Source organism: Canis lupus, chromosome 26 (genome assembly GCF_003254725.2).
Source record: "Canis lupus dingo isolate Sandy chromosome 26, ASM325472v2, whole genome shotgun sequence".
Taxonomy (NCBI): Eukaryota; Metazoa; Chordata; class Mammalia; order Carnivora; family Canidae; genus Canis; species Canis lupus.
Window position 1 is genome coordinate 6580215 of NC_064268.1, and position 16080 is coordinate 6596294.

Consider the following 16080-nt stretch of genomic DNA (forward strand, 5'->3'; position numbering starts at 1 on the left):
CTGCATAAAAGATGCCAGAGGCAGGGTGAGACCATAAATAAGCTATCTAGAGCAAGTGTCCCCAAATTTTTTCTATAAAGGGTCAGATAGTAAATACTCTAGGTTTTGTAGTCCATGTCTAGTTTCTGCTGACTATTCTTTTTTATTTTTATTTTTTTCCTTCCTTTTCCCTTCCTTCACCCCTCTCCCTCCCTCCCACTTTTCTTAAGCTTAGGAGCCTCTGCCCAATTTGGTCACAGTCATGATTTTACAGGTCCCTGATCCAAGAGCAAAGCTCTCAAACTAAATGTCTCCTAATTAAGTTATTTTTTTAAAAAATCTTATTGAGGGGTACCTGAGTGATTCAGTAGGTTGTGTGTCTGACTCTTGGTTTCAGCTCAGGTCATGATCTCAGGGTCATGAGATCGAGCCCCATCTTGCTTTGCACTCAGTACAGTCTGCTTAAGATTTTCTCCCTCTCGAGATTCCTGGGTGGCTCAGGAGTTGAACATCTGCCTTTGGCTCAGATAGTGATCCCAGGGTCCTGGGATCGAGTTCAGCATTGGGCTCCCTGCAGAGAGCGTCGTTCTCCCTCTGCCTATGTCTCTGCTTTTGTGTCTCTCTCATGAATAAATAAATGAAATCTTTAAAAAAAAAAAAAAAAGATTCTCTCCCTTTGCCCCTCTCCCAGCTTGCTTGCACACATGCTCCCTCTCTGTCTCCAAAATAAGTAAAATCTTAAAAAAAAAATCTTGAGATTTTTATATTTGTAGATTCACATGAAGTTATGAGAGGTGATTACAGAGTAAGTCCTGTACACCTATATCACCAGTGGTAACATTTTAGAAAACTATAGTATCATATCAAAACCAGCATTATAGGGATCCCTGGGTGGCGCAGCGGTTTGGCGCCTGCCTTTGGCCCAGGGCGCGATCCTGGAGACCCGGGATCGTGTCCCACGTCGGGCTCCCGGTGCATGGAGCCTGCTTCTCCCTCTGCCTATGTCTCTGCCTCTCTCTCTCTCTCTCTCTCTCTCTCTCTGTGTGACTATCATAAGTAAATGAAAAAAAAAATTAAAAAAAAATAAAAAATAAAAAAACCAGCATTATATCACTGTTACATAATTCACCAGATTTTATTCAGATTTCTCCCTTACATGGGATTGTGATTGGTGCAGATTAAGGTCTTGTTTATTGGTTTCTTTTACTCCAAATTATTGCCAGAATTTACAACTGGTAGATTTTGTGGAAAGTGCTGATCCTCACCTTCCTTTGAGTGAAAGGATGTGATAATATTGGCCCTGTTTTCCTTTATGTATGGCAGAGGTGGTTGGATATGAGGAGAGGCAGCCTTGGAGGGGGCGTTCTTCCAGAAAGGTGCGGGTATTTTTTTTTTTTTCTTTTTTTAAGGTGCGGGTATTTATCTTTGAAACTCCACAAAAATAAGTGGACATGCTTGATAATGTTTATCATGTGTTAACATTAGGAAGACCGTGTTGGAATTACTTTTATTTCTACTGTCATGTGATTTATTTTGTAATTATAATGAATTACCTTGACACTGTGTATCCACCCCATTTTTTTTTATTAAAAAAAAAAGAGCTCACTGTTACATGCTTTTTAAAACACCGTCCTCTATAATAATTTTACTGAATGTTTCACATCAAGTGATAAAACACGTAAAATGTAATTTTTACCTTATGGTTTCATTGACTTTGTAGTAATTACCTAAATTATGTTTCAAATCACTTGAAACTAGTAAAAGAAAGAATCTTTAATATCCGTGAAAAGTAAAATACTAAGTTGTTTTTTTTTATTATCAGTGTAAGAATTACCTTAATATAAAAAGTTGGTAGCTCAGCGATCAATTTGTTTTGTAGAGGAAGTGGCAAAGTATCTTTACTTTGAAACTTTTCATTTTCCTTCAGTTTTGCTCCAGACATGATTGCTTAGAAATTGTTCACCATTCTTTAAAGGAGATACTAGGGGATCCCTAGGTGGCTCAGTGGTTTAACACCTGCCTTTGGCCTAGGCATGATCCTGGAGTTCTAGGATCGAGTCCCACATTGGGCTCCCTGCATGGAGCCTGCTTCTCCTTCTACCTGCATCTCTGCCTCTCTCTCTCTCTCTCTCTCTCTCTCTGTCTTCACTCTCTCTCTCTCTCTGTCTCTCATGAATAAATAAATAAAATCTTTAAAAATAAATAAATAAATATAAAGGAGATATTAATTTTCCTTGAGCTTAACGGGCCTTTTAATAACTTCCTCCTCTTAGTATTTCTGCCATAAGTCCAACTTTAAAAAAATATATATGTAAGTTCCATTATTTGTCTGATGCATCCATTTCTTCCACTTCTACATACATATTTATGTATTATTTGCCCAGCATTTTGGCTTTTTCCTGTCATAGCTTTACTGTTTACAGATCATGTGACATCTCACCTCACTTTTAATGGCAACCATAAGGAGACAGCCCTGATGGATTACATGAGTGCAGGGACCTGCTGGTTATCAAAATCATTATCTTGTTTCATTGTAGCTCAATGTTTCATTGTAACTTCAAGAAGAGGAACATTTTTTTTTTTTTTTTTTTACAATTTATTAGGAAAAATTTTACATAGAGAGGTAAAAGGATTTTCCTTGGGACTCCTGGATGGCTCCAGCGGTTGAGTGTCTTCCTTTGGCTCAGGGTGTGATCTTGGGGTCGTTTTTTTTTTTTTTTTTTTTTTTTTTTTGATCTTGGGGTCTTCTAAGTATTTTGGCCCGCAACATATGTATTCATTGTACCTCAGAATTAGGATCCAAGAGCCTTTGTTTGGGTGAGGCCTTGTAAAACTCAAGGAGATGAGCAACTGCCATACTTCTTAGCTGCCATACTTCTTAGTTACGGATTCATGTGCTGACTGGGCATTACAAGTCTTTCAAAGAATTGTGTTTGCTAATGTGATGCTACAAACATGAAGTTTATCGTAAAGTGTGCAGCTCAAATCTTTATACTTTCTCACTTTTTTTTTTTTTTACTAGATAAGGAACAACAAGAAAACTGCCATCTTAGTTAAAGAAGTGAACCCTAAAAAGAAGCTTTTCTTAGTTTATAGACCAAATACTGGGAAACAGCTCAAATTAGAAATTTATGCTGATCTAAAAAAGAAATATAAGAAGGTATTTTTTCATTTGTACTTTATACTATCTATGAATACTTGTTTTATAATATATTGAAACTATATTTAGGAGAGCTATGTGTGCATATACAAAATTATTTGGTCGATTTTTCCTATTTGGTTACTGGAAAATTGTTTTTTGAAAACATGTTGTCAGTTTTTTTTACATTAACATCCCAGTCGTAATGTATCAACCATTAAGAAGCTTGTAAGATGACTATTTCAAACAGCTTGTGTTGTCAGTAAATGAAACTTGCAGTACTAACTACACAAATTAGACCTGCCGTATTTATATTTTGCAATGATTTATAGAAAAACAGTGAGTGACTGCATTTTTTAACATTACTATTAAATTTTAGTATTACCCTATATTACTATTCTTCCTACCCAGTTTCACTTGTAAACAATTATAATTAAACTAGCTATTTGAAACATTGTGTGGGAGGAACCTAACCACAGAATTTTTTATGAATGGTATTTAAATACAGCCAATAGCAAGGGCAAGATTTTCTGTATCGAGATGATTATAAGTTGGTTTTAGAGACCATAAGAAGGCAACCAGTTTGTTTAAAACAATACTATTTCAATGGAATTTTTGTCTTATTTTCACAGGTAGTCTCAGATGATGCCCTGATCCACTGGTTAGATCAGTATAATTCATCTGCAGATACTTGTACTCATGCTTATTGGTTAGTATTTTTATGTTTCTCACCATATTTTCCAAAATGTAATCAAGATTTAATTTAAATACACCTTCTCCCTTTAGCTGTCTGTCTAAGTCTGTGAATAGTTTATCTACTGTTAGGTGTCATTCCTTTAGTCAGAAACACTTGTATGTTTGTGGACCATACACTCTAGGTGTTCTTCACTAATGTTTTGTTACTTTCAACCAACTGTTGTCTGCCAATGTGGACTTGACTGTCATTCTTCTTAAGACTTTTTCTCCTCTTCTTCCTTCCCTTCCTTTATTTTTTTCCCCTTCTTTTTTTATTTATTTTGTTCCCCTTCTTTAAAGAAAAACTTTACTAGTGTCCCAAATCAGCTTCATTTTTAAGGGTTAGGGAACTTGTAGGAAACTAAGAAAAAAAATTAAAAATTAAAAAATAATAATAAACTAAGGGTTGCTTACAGCACCAGAAAACGGTGTTGTTGAGCCTGGGAACTGATCCTGCTATGCTACTAGGTTGGCTGGAGGGGTGTTCTTTCAAGTCACTACGTAATAAATACCTCTTATAATGTTCTTTTCAGGGCCTTATATGGGTCTCACTGTTTTCTTATCCATTAGACAGTCAATAGGGTATTCAGCCCATCTTATGAAAAGGAATATAGAATATAGATGAGTTTTTAGCTAGGTTTTATTTAGACACAGGTAGATAAGTTTGATATGAGCAATGATTTGTTTTCATTTTGAGAGGAAATTCGTGCTTTTGGAAATTAAGAAAAGCTTTCAAGATAAAATATTTTTAAAGTTAAAAGGGCCTCTCTAAAACATTTGCTTTGAGTATTAGCAAGAAGGGTGCTCAATACTGTGTGTTCTCCTAAATTACTATTCGAAAGATAATTTTATTGAAGAATTGTGTAAATTTTAACCGTAAACCATGTTTTCCTTTTTACAGTTTTTTAAAAATTTACTGGTTTTATTATTTTGGTTTGCCAAGGCCTTTCCCAGTTACCTGACTTAGAATATGTTGTTTAATACTTTAGAGGGAACTGGCAGAATTATTTTATAAACTGGCATGAATATAGTAAACTATTGGATGTTAAAATGACAGACCCTTTAACTGGATATCAGAACCAGTAAGTCATCCCTTTTGCATAAGGGAGTTGAGCCCCAGAAATTGTATTTTCTAAAATCTTAGAAATTTTTAAAAATCGGCAATGATACCTTAAATTGGAAAGTATAATCCAATATGTCAAAAGATTGTAATCTAAGAAATTGTCAGTAAAGAAAGGAAAATAATGCTAGGACATTTTCCACTGAAATGTAGGTAGACTTTGTGAGCTTTTAAAGTGTGTGTGTGTGTGTGTATGTATACATATATATTTTCCCCCTTATCTATCCTAGGCGTGGCAACTGCAAAAAGGCCAGCTTGGGATTAGTTTGTGAAATAGGTCTTCGTTGCCGCACATACTATGTATTATGTGGCTCCGTGCTGAGTGTCTGGACAAAAGTTGAGGGTGTTCTAGCATCTGTCAGTGGCACAAATGTGAAGATGCAGATAGTTCGGCTAAGGACAGAGGATGGACAGCGGATTGTAGGTAAGTCTAAGTTTTGAGGGTTTGAGCAGAAAAAAAAACAGATTTTTTTTTTTTATCCTTCTTAGAATCTGGATACCTATTCCAGTAGTGGAATAGAGCTTGCTTTATATCTTCTTAAAGGATTAAATGGAAGTTAAGCCTTTGAATGGACATTCTTTATTCTGGCTGAAGTTATGATGTCATTTTATGCTGCTCTTAAGTTGTTCTTGCTCCCCTTCCTCACTGTTGCTGTCTGTGCAGCCTCCCTGGTGTAGACACTAAGCCCAGTCTCTTGCCCAGGATTCCCTGAATATTGCCATTTTTATACGCTTTGAGACAACTCAAGACTGGAACTAACGTTACTGGGCACAGAGGCTAGCCTGGAGTTTTGCAGAGCATAGGCAGACCAGGCTAGCTGCACCCACCATTCACTCACAAGGCTTTACAGGGAGCCATTCAGTCATTGCACTTTCCCTGCTGCTTCATGTTTGCTTCATTTGCCACAATCTTTTTTATCATGGTTTGCAGATTGGCAGCCTGTGGGCCCAAGTCAGTCCATGAACATTTTTTCGACCCTCAAATACTTTTGGTCATTACAAGTTGGCATTTGAATTAGTTGCCAAGGGACGCCTCGGTGGCTCAGTGGTTGAGTGTCTGCCTTTGGCTGGGGTCATTGATCCTGAGGTCCTGGGATCAAGTCCCATATAAGGCTTTCTGCGAGGAGTCTGCTTCTCCCTCTGCCTATATCTCTGCCTCTCTCCGTGTTTCTCATGAATAAATAAATAAAATCTTTTTTAAAAAATCAGTTAGGGATCCCTGGATGGCGCAGTGGTTTGGCGCCTGCCTTTGGCCCAGGGCGCGATCCTGGAGACCCAGGATCGAATCCCACGTCGGGCTCCCGGTACATGGAGCCTGCTTCTCCCTCTGCCTATGTCTCTGCCTCTCTCTCTCACTATCATAAATAAATGAAAATTTAAAAAAAAAAAAAAAAAAAAAGAGTTGCCAACATTTAAAAATCAAAAGCATGGTTTTTTGTTTTCTCAAAAAAGTGCATGCACATACAAACACCAGCTTATGTGAAACATTGAGCCCCTCTTCCCAGATAGGAGGGGTTAAAGTTCATTTACATAGGACATTACTTTCCACAGTTTGATAACATCTGCACTGTGCCCACTTGGAAGTTACCTGCTTCAGTCAGCATTGGAATTTGCAACCACTATTTCGTAGTCCTTTTGGTACATTAGTACTTACATAGAAGGTTGTTTTCATGTGCATTTGTGGAGGTGCGAAGATAGTAAGTAGATACCATACTTGACCCTCTATTCTACAACCAAGAAGATGGTGTTGCAGTAGACATGCCAGAGGCTTAGGTTTTTGTGGGTAACACTGCCGAGGAATTGGGTTACTTCTAAAGGGGCCAAGCCATTTCAATTATTAGGTATTCATTTAGTTTTGTGTGGCTTCTTCATTACGTTTAATAGTATGCTTCATTTGGAATGTGCTATGAAAATGTAAAATACAAAAAAAAGTAAATAAAATACAGTATGATCTCTCCTGGAAGCAGCCTTCATAAATTCTTGTTTCTAATTGCAGGTTTGATCATTCCTGCAAATTGTGTGTCTCCTCTTGTAAATCTCCTGTCAACTTCAGACCAGTCTCAACAGCTTGCAGTCCAACAGAAACAGCTCTGGCAGCAGCGTCACCCGCAGAGCATCGCCAACTTGAGCAACGCATAAGAACAGACAGGTTTCGACATGGATGTATCTGAAATGCTGTTGAAGCATATCATTTGCATAAAAATCAGGGACAGTTTCCAAAGAATTATAATTTTTTTCAGTTGTTGCTCTCTCTAGTTAATTTTTTTTGGGAATAAGGACAAACCTGGAATAGATAGCAAAACTGAAAATCAGCAGTGCCGATGGTGGTACATATGTCTTTCCTTTGCTTTTCCCATGGTACTTCCCATATGCTTTTACTTTGGGTGAGCAGAGGGATATGTGCGCGTGCGTGTCTGTTTGTTTGTGAGTTTATTAAAGGCTACAAACCACAATTGGTTTAACAATGCTTGGAACTTCCCAAACTGGCTTTACTTTTATGTTACACAGTGCTCAGGGTTAATGCAGTACATCCATGCAATTGCTGTGGGAGTTATCCCCAGATGCATGTGTTTTGAGTCTATAAATATAGAAAATATATATTGGTTTCTTTTTCCAACTTATTAAACAATAGGTTTATTAAAGCATGAAATGAAAGGTTGCATATCATGCATTCAGGTTCTTTTCTAGTTTTGTTCTGACAGTGCATGTCTTTGAAAGCATGCGTAAACAAGATTCAAACAAGTCAAGTAATGGAGAGAAACATTTGTAGATGTACAGCATTGGTTATTGCATTTTTATAGTGTTTATACCTGGGTATTGCTTCTCACCCTGCAAATCCCCAGCCCCCCCCACCCCACCCCTGCCACCCCATTATTCCTGCCCCAGGTTTCTTGTCAAGGTAATGAGTACATACATTTTTTTGTGGTAAAACTCTTAAAAAGTTAATTTTAATGTATTAATAGTATTCCTAATGTGTGCTGCAAAAATGGCTACAAGCCTGCTTTTCTTAAAATTACATTTTCCTTAACTTAAAGATAGTTTTAGAAAGAAGTACAAATTGGCTTCCATCTTGCAAACAATCTTTTTTTTTTTTTACTTCATTATCTTAATTTGTCACTCATAAAAAAGGAAACCATACTTGAGCTGTAAACTAGACAATGAGGAGACACTTGAGGCTTCTGCTGTATGTTTATTTCTTGTTGTTATTGTTGTTACCCAGTAACTTGAATATTGTTTAATGTGTTGTAAGACATTGTAGAGTTTATCTCAAGCTGTTAAAAATGGTAATGTACAAATGTGAATAGACACTTATCTATAATATGGGTAAGTTTTGTTTCGCCTATAATAGATGTTTATAAAAACAAGTGAGGGGACAATTGGGGTTTTTTTGTTTCCTTTTGTTTTCCTTCCACCCCCCCTCCCTTTTTTTTGCTTGCACAGGTTGCACTATTGAAAAATTGAGATTGTATAAACCTGGTCAAAAGCTACAAGATACCACAATCTTGTAGATGTCAAATAAAAAGTTATTCTACTAACCAGAAGTGGACTCGTGTTTAGGCCCTTAACACCTTCAGAAGCAGTCTGTGATGGGGATTCTGCAGAACTTGTGTGTTGCTCAGCATTCCAGGTAGCCTTATATTTGGGCTTAAAACTTGCCCCTCAAAATTGAGATGTGTCGAGAAAGGGGTGAAATGATAGTACTTTTGAATGTTGCTCAAGTTGAATTGTTCTTGCTTGTTACTCTTTAAACTTCTCACAGAATCAGGTGGGATATGTGTTCAGTGATGGAAAGCTAGGGTTTTCATCTTCCTGTGTTTCTTTAAGCCTGAGTTTGCTTATGTCAAGTTTACCGTAAGTTTCCTTTGAATTTATTTATTCTTGATACCTAGAAGAACACATTGAGAATAATTTTTGTTTGTTGGCATGTTTTGCCAAGTGGATGCAACTTTTATCCTCAAGTCTAGGCTTTCTTCTCAGGCAGTGATCCATCTGTATATCAACCAGTGTTCCTTGTTAGGGCCACCAGACCCAACTGGCAGCCAAGAGCAGATTGTTCCACCTGCAGCAAAACTTCTCAGTTACTTCCTTTATTTTTAAACCAGTATCCTGCTCAGCATCCTATCAACACACTAAGGTGAAGATTGGAGAAGGGAACCCCAGCAGACCTGCTCCCCTCAGTAAGGCAAAATGGCAGGGTTAGGGGCTGTGGGCCCAACTTCCCTCTTTTGGGCATTAGGGGTATCTTTTTGTAGGGTACGGTTATTTCCAAATAGCATTGGTATGAGGTTTCTGTAGCATGCAGTTAGTTGACCCCCACAATTCCTTATGTAATGTTTGCATTTTGAACTGCTATTCTGATGTAAAAGGGCATATGTATGTTTTGTTCTTTGAGGAATAGCTTTGTTTTGGTTTTATAAAGAAGGTCCAGAAATAAGGCCTCTGAAAATTCTTCAAGGAGACCTCAGAAAGGCAACCGGGGTGAATGGAGAGGACCTGAGGTGCCACATGCCCCTGCCCATCATGGAGGATGTGTGTGAGCATCAAGAGCCCGCTGTTCATCCCCTTCTCTGCAGGTTGAACGTAGGACCTTTACACTGTGCCCTTATCTAAGTCAGCAAGTTCAGGTTGGCCAGCTTGGGAAAATCCAGCATTCAGGGTCCTCCTCTCTCAAAAAATCAAGTTTAACAACAGCTAACTTGTGTACAGCAGATCCATGTATGTCAGGATCTGATGCCACGTCTGACCCCAGGGCCTTGTTGAACCAGATGGGAGTCCATTTGGCCGTTGCAATGCCTTGTCTCCCCTTTTTTAGCAATATGGCTCTGAGCACAGAGATTTGATTGTAAATTGTGCTCGTGTTTTCAAAGTTTACAATGTCAGTTGTGCTGAAAACCACTCTCTGAGTCCAGAGCTGCTCAGATGGTATCTTGGGGGGGATCTGTGTTCCCCTCATTTAGTCCACACCACAAGTCTCTGTCTGCAGTTTAGTGGGATTATCCAGATAGGCATCAGTGATTCCTCAGTGTATTAACTGAGTATTTCTTTAAACGCAACTTGATCAAAAAGTAAATTATCTTAAGCAATTTTCCCTTTTTGCTGCTATATTGCAGATAGACTTTTCAATATCTTTTCTTTACATCTGTATATAAGTTAGCAAGAACTTGCATCCAAAGCAATGTACTAGTGTGTGTTTGTGTACATATATTTATTCCAGTCCAATTAATTAGCACTTGAGAAAATTTTTTGAACTGCAACAATAACCCTTTTCATTTTAGTGTGCTTCACCTATAAAGATAAAAGTTCAGATTACCAGGCTCCAGGGGACTATAACACCTTAGAGGTACAATTTTGTGTCTGCAGTCCCTGGGACATTGATTTGCTAGCCTCCATGTGATGCTAGTAGAACTCCTCTAGCAGGCATGACCAGAAAGGGCACCAGGACAGCATTTATGATTATGTGTAATGGGAACCTTTTACCCTACGCTCTTTACTTCCCAGTTTAGCATGGGGGCCAGAGCAGTAGATTACAAGTGATTGATGCATCTCAGTTGATGAAAATAGCAGGGGAAAAGTATTTTCCCCTTCAGTCCTCTCCCTGATAAGATATTAAGAGCAAGGTCCTGGTCTAAAAATTCTTATTTTAAAAACATACCTGAGTGGTATTTGGTAGTTTCTAAGAGTGGTGCTACATAAGGGTCGCTGTTAGGCTGGAATCTAGTTAGCCAGATGTTGGGTGGGTTCAAGCATCCCAATGGCAAAGGCAACCACTGTGATGATAGGCATTTGTTGACTACCCCTCCTGTATCTAGGGTCTCCCTCGCTAACCACATTCCCACACACAGGGCTGTGCATGCTTTGCTGCTATAATGCAGCAAGTAGTCCACACCATGGCTATAGCTAGCTGCGAGCATAAACCCTTTGTGAAAATTCCTCATGGGATGCCAATTATCCAATATAGATGCAATATCTTTTAAGGGCATATAAGTGAAGGAAACACATCTAGATACCTGCAACTCAAGCTAGCTAGTAATTTTTTTTTTCTGATTACTTGAGGTGAAATCCAAAACCCACCTTCTGATTTTATGCTGTACTTATATATATGTACATAAAGTGTATATATAGAAATGTTGAGTTCTTTTGAATTCTGAATGTAAATATTTCTTGTAAATTGGGACCCCACCTATTTGTTTTTCCTTTCCCTCCTCCCTTCAATCCTATTTATTCTTTCCTTGACTTCCCATATGGGGCATCTTACAATTTTTTTTTATATATATATATATATTAAAAAAGTATGAAAAACTTCTTAGTTGAATTTGTTCATATATTTTAGAATTCAGTTTTGCATCTTTACTATAGAATTCCTATGTCTATTTTGTGTTAATATTTTTCAACATGCCTGATTGTGTTTGCATTTTTTATTACAGATTTTTACTGTGTGCAATGCATTGTAATTGGGGGGGAATGTATTTGAGTGCAATTTCTGATACTGTCATTATATGACTAGTTACGCTCATTTATGTTGCTCTTTGGAAGCTATAGTGAGCCTGATGTTTTCACATAAAAAAACTTTTACCCAAGACTTTGTTTAAGCTCCTCTAACTTCTTCAGTGCATTTGGGATCAGATGTAGCTCTTCAGTAACCCGACTTGCTCCTACCCTTGTAATTTTTCAGGGCTGTACCAAATCCTCCATCTGTGTGGCTCTCCAGCTGAGAAGAAAATCTTGCAGATCTGAATGGTGATTGATAGCCTGCTGCTACTGCAAAGTTTGTGTTTTTTTTAAAGAAATCAAGCCTATACTTTTAACCTACAAATAATCAGAAATTTACTTTGCAGTGAGCACAGGTAATCTGCTTCTGCTCTCACCTGTTAAGGATAGTAATAGCAGATGGGGAGACTGGCCTGGTATGTGTGGGTCTCCATAAAGAGTGTATTTTAAGGAACAATCGTCCTCCCAGAGAGAGAAGACAACTGCTGTGGAGGCTTCCACGAGCCTTCATCTCATGGGCTGATTCTGTGCTGAGGGTAAAACAGGCAGTTAGCTGTGGGTGGACTGGCCAGCAGGATCCCCTGAGCCGCTCTCACCACTAGTGTGCTACTGGTGAGTTGACCTTGACTGGACAGATAGCCACAAGCCTCATTGCTGAGCTGGATTAAGGCATTCTTGATGATTAGTGTTGCCAGTAGGGAAGACACAGGGGTGGCTCATGAAAATGGCAGTAATAATCAGCTGGGAGGCAAACATTGCGTTTTTTACTTAAAGACTTAGAACATTGAAGAAAATGTTCCTCCATGACTTTTAGGAAGGATTGCTGTGAGCATTTCTTGGGCCTTTCACTCACATACATATTTCATTTACCTATTGAACTTGTTAGACTTGTTGAAAATTTATGAATTGTCCGCATATAGATTAGCCTTGGGAACTTAACATATCTTAAGTTAGGGCCTGTCAGAGATGCGCCATAGTGGGAATCCAGGCTTAGACCCACTCTGCCCACTCCCTCCCTCTGGTATCCAAAGAGTGGAGAGCACCCTCGTCAGGCAGGCCCAACAAGGGATGCATGCAGCCTGGCAAAATCGGTTTTTCTTGCTGCTTGCAGCTCAGGCCTCCTCCAGTCTCAAGGTCAATCGACAGGTCCCTGAGAACACCCCATTCTTCCTCCTCCCCACCCTGAGAGCCTTTCTTGCTCTGAGAGTATCTGGCACTGAAGAGGGTAAAGAAGCTTGAGTCTTCTTTCTGACTTACACATTAGGGACAGAGAGCTTGTTTCCACGTAGCATATTGTAGTCTCACCGCCATTAGAGAAAAACCATCCTTTTCATGGTTTATACTGAATTTGCAAACTACTGATATTATTTTTCAATAACCACTTGTATCTATCATCAACCTTGAGAGGTGGGAAGAGGTACGCTGTATCTCTGCAATAAAACTTCTGCCAGGTTCTACCTCTGCTGAGCAAAGGATACTTTTATATGTAGGCGTAGATCTTCCTCCTTTACTGATCTGACTTGGTGCATCTTGAGACAACGTGTGATGGAATCCAAAGACAATTTGAAACAAAGGTGGATATAAACTCTTGGTTGTTTTTATTTGGTTCTCTTTTTTTAAATCTCCCTTTTTATATTGCTCCTCTGTCTTGAATGTCCGTTAGTGTATGAAGGGTACGCACTGTTCTGATGATACTGCACTGCTTCATTCAGCCTTCCACGGTTAATTCAGTACCAAGTGTCCAGAAGCGATTGTTCCAACCATTTTGATATGTAACTTTAAAAATTGGGTTTCATGCAATAAAAATGTGTTGGCTGCGTTTAGCGAGGTTTACCCTTGCAAGTAAAAAACGATCAACCATGAAGCATAACAAACTCTGTATTTAGTTTTTTGTTGTCGTGTTTTTTGTTTTGTTTTCTTTTTTTGTAAGATTCTTAAATAAATTAAACTGGCTAATATGTTTTTTCTCTGTGTTTTCTTTGGGTTCTGTGCACCCACTTGAGCTGTATCCATGCCACCATCCTCACCTAGAGAGCTTTTCTTTGGGGGCTTGGACTTTTTTTAATGTTGGCATTTTATTTGGTGTGAATTATAGAAGACTTCTCATGATGTCGGTAGGATGGAACCCAGCACTCTTGAGATTAGAAACGTACACACTACCACACATATGAACAGTTCTGTAGGTCTGGGCAGAGATCCTGGCACCTGCCACAGCTCTTGAGACTCCCCTCCTAGAGTGTCTTCCCCACAAGATGCCACAAAAGGCTGGCCATGAGTGTTAGAGAACTTGGGGCCACAAGGCTCCTTTGTAAAAATCATTCCTGGTGTTGAGCAACCGCCCAGGCTGGGAATCCAAGATTTGAGCTTTGTTTCAGAAAAAATAAACTAGAAAACTGTCAGGGAGTATTGTGTGTGTGTTGTTTGCCAGTCGCTGTGAGCGCTCTCCATGGCCCTCTCCATGGCCTTCAAGTTTTCAGATGAAGTCACTTTGTTCATAAGGTTTGAAAGGTGTTTCGTTTCAAAAAAAAAAAAAAAAAAACGTTTCGTTTCTTATTTTTGCAGGATTGGTGCCTGCATTTATTAAGGGTTTGATAAGTAACTGCTAGGTGTCTAGCATTGGGTCACATGCTGGGTACTTAGGCTATTGCAAGGACTGTAAACCAGTAAGCAGATAGGATTCTTCCAGTCCTGGTGTTAAAACCTCAGGAATGCTATGTGTGCCTGAGCCTAAGAGTTGACCAACTGTTGCCATAAGGAAGCTGGAGTAAATGGAGAAGGAAGTGGACAATCTCATGCTACTGTTGAGCTCTGGGGCTCATTGATTGTGAAATAAGGATTGGCCAGAAAGTCCAGTCAGCTCCTTGCCCTGGCCTTCGGAAGCCAGAGAACGGAATAAACGTGAGGGGAGACACCACAAAAAGCTGAGTTACCTCCCCTGTAAGGTTTGAGTACCCTCACACTTTACAGATGTGGAGACCAGCACAGATCTGGGAGCCATCACGGGTGGGGTTCTGTCCAGGCTAGGTGGCCTGGGCCAGGAGTTGGCACTGCTGTCCTGGAGAAAGGCAGAGGGAGGGAGAGGAGGATGGGAACGCATGGACGGATTTTTTTTTTTTTTTTTTTAATGTTTGGAATATGGCTTGTGAGTCTTTGTGGGATTTGAAATGCTTAAGAGAATCGTAATTTGTAGCTTAAAATTCTTAAAGGACTTTAATCAAATTTGTAAATGGTGTTAATGTTTCGGGGAATTTAATCTGTCAAATACATGAGATAATTGCATATTAATTGAACAAGCAAAAGGATGTTTCACATTTAACTAAAATTTTCAGGGATCCCTGGGTGGCTCAGCGTTTGGGTGGCTCAGCAGTTGAGCATCTGCCTTCAGCTCAGTGCGTGTTCCCAGGGTCCCGGATCAAGTTCTGCATCGGGCTCCCTGCATGGAACCTGCTTCTCCCTCTGCCTGTGTCTCTGCCTTTCTGTGTGTCTCTCATGAATAAATAAATGATTTTTTTTTTAATGAAGCACGAGTTTAAAAACTTTTTTTTTTAATATTTGTAAGTTGGGGATCCCTGAGTGGCTCAGCGGTTTGGTGCCGCCTTCAGCCCAGGGCGTGTTCCTGGCTCTCCAGGATCGAGTCCCACGTTGGGCTCCCTGCATGGAGCCTGCTTCTCCCTCTGCCTGTCTCTGCCTCTCTGTGTGTGTGTCTCATGAATGAATAAATAAAAACCTTTTTAAAAAATATTTTAAAAAATAAAAATAAATAAAATATTTGTAAGTTGAGGGACATCTGGCTGGCTCAGCTGGTAGTGTGTGACTCTTGATCTTGAGGTGGTAGGTTCGAGCCCCATGTTGAGTAGAGAGGTTACTTTAAAAAAATTTATAAAGACTTTGAGAGGGATTCCTAGGTGGCGCAGCGGTTTAGTGCCTGCCTTTGGCCCAGGGCGCGATCCTGGAGACCGGGATCGAATCCCATGTCGGGCTCCCGGTGCATGGAGCCTGCTTCTCCCTCTGCCTGTGTCTCTGCCTCTCTCTCTGTGTGACTATCATAAATAAAATAAAATTAAAAAAAAAAAAGACTTTGAGAGACAGAATGAGCAGAGAAAGGGTCAGAGGGAGAGGGAGAAGCAGGCTCCCCACTGAGCAGGGAGCCCAATATGGGACTCCATCCCAGGACCCCAGGATCATGACCTGAGTTGACGGCAGACACTTTACTGACCAAGCCACCCAGATGTCCCCAAAAAATCTTTTTTAAAAATTTGTAAGTTGAGCTTAAATACTGAAAGGAAATTTAGAGTTTTAAATGTATAACCTGAATAACTAGAGTATTAATCTGAATAAGAAATCAAGAGACCTCGGGTCACCTGGGTGGCTCAGCGGTTGAGTGTCTGCCTTTGGCCCAGGTCGTGATCCTGCAGTTCTTGGATCGAGTCCCACATCGGGCTCCCTGCATGGAGCCTGCTTCTCTCTTTGTCTATGTCTCTGCCTCTCTTTCTCTGTGTCTCATGAATAAATAAAATCTTATAAAAAGAAAAAAAAAAGAAATCAAGAGATCTGACCTTCATTTAGCACCTTCATCATCCCCAAATTGTGAGTTCCAGTTTGCTTTGACCTTGTTCTC

The 16080-nt window shown here is 39.5% G+C and overlaps 1 protein-coding gene across 3 annotated transcripts in view; it reads left to right on the plus strand.

Moving 5' to 3' along the window:
* SBNO1 (strawberry notch homolog 1) overlaps window positions 1-13420 on the plus strand; it is a 62073-nt gene extending 48653 nt beyond the window's left edge. For all 3 annotated transcript variants that reach the window (XM_035706408.2, XM_035706407.2, XM_025473697.3), the window contains exons 29-32: window positions 3002-3139; window positions 3751-3827; window positions 5204-5397; window positions 6970-13420. In XM_035706408.2, the coding sequence (XP_035562301.1) occupies window positions 3002-3139; window positions 3751-3827; window positions 5204-5397; window positions 6970-7112 (552 nt within the window). In that variant the 3' untranslated portion in view covers window positions 7113-13420. The remainder of the gene's footprint in view (window positions 1-3001; window positions 3140-3750; window positions 3828-5203; window positions 5398-6969) is intronic.
* The last annotated feature ends 2660 nt before the right edge of the window (window positions 13421-16080 follow it).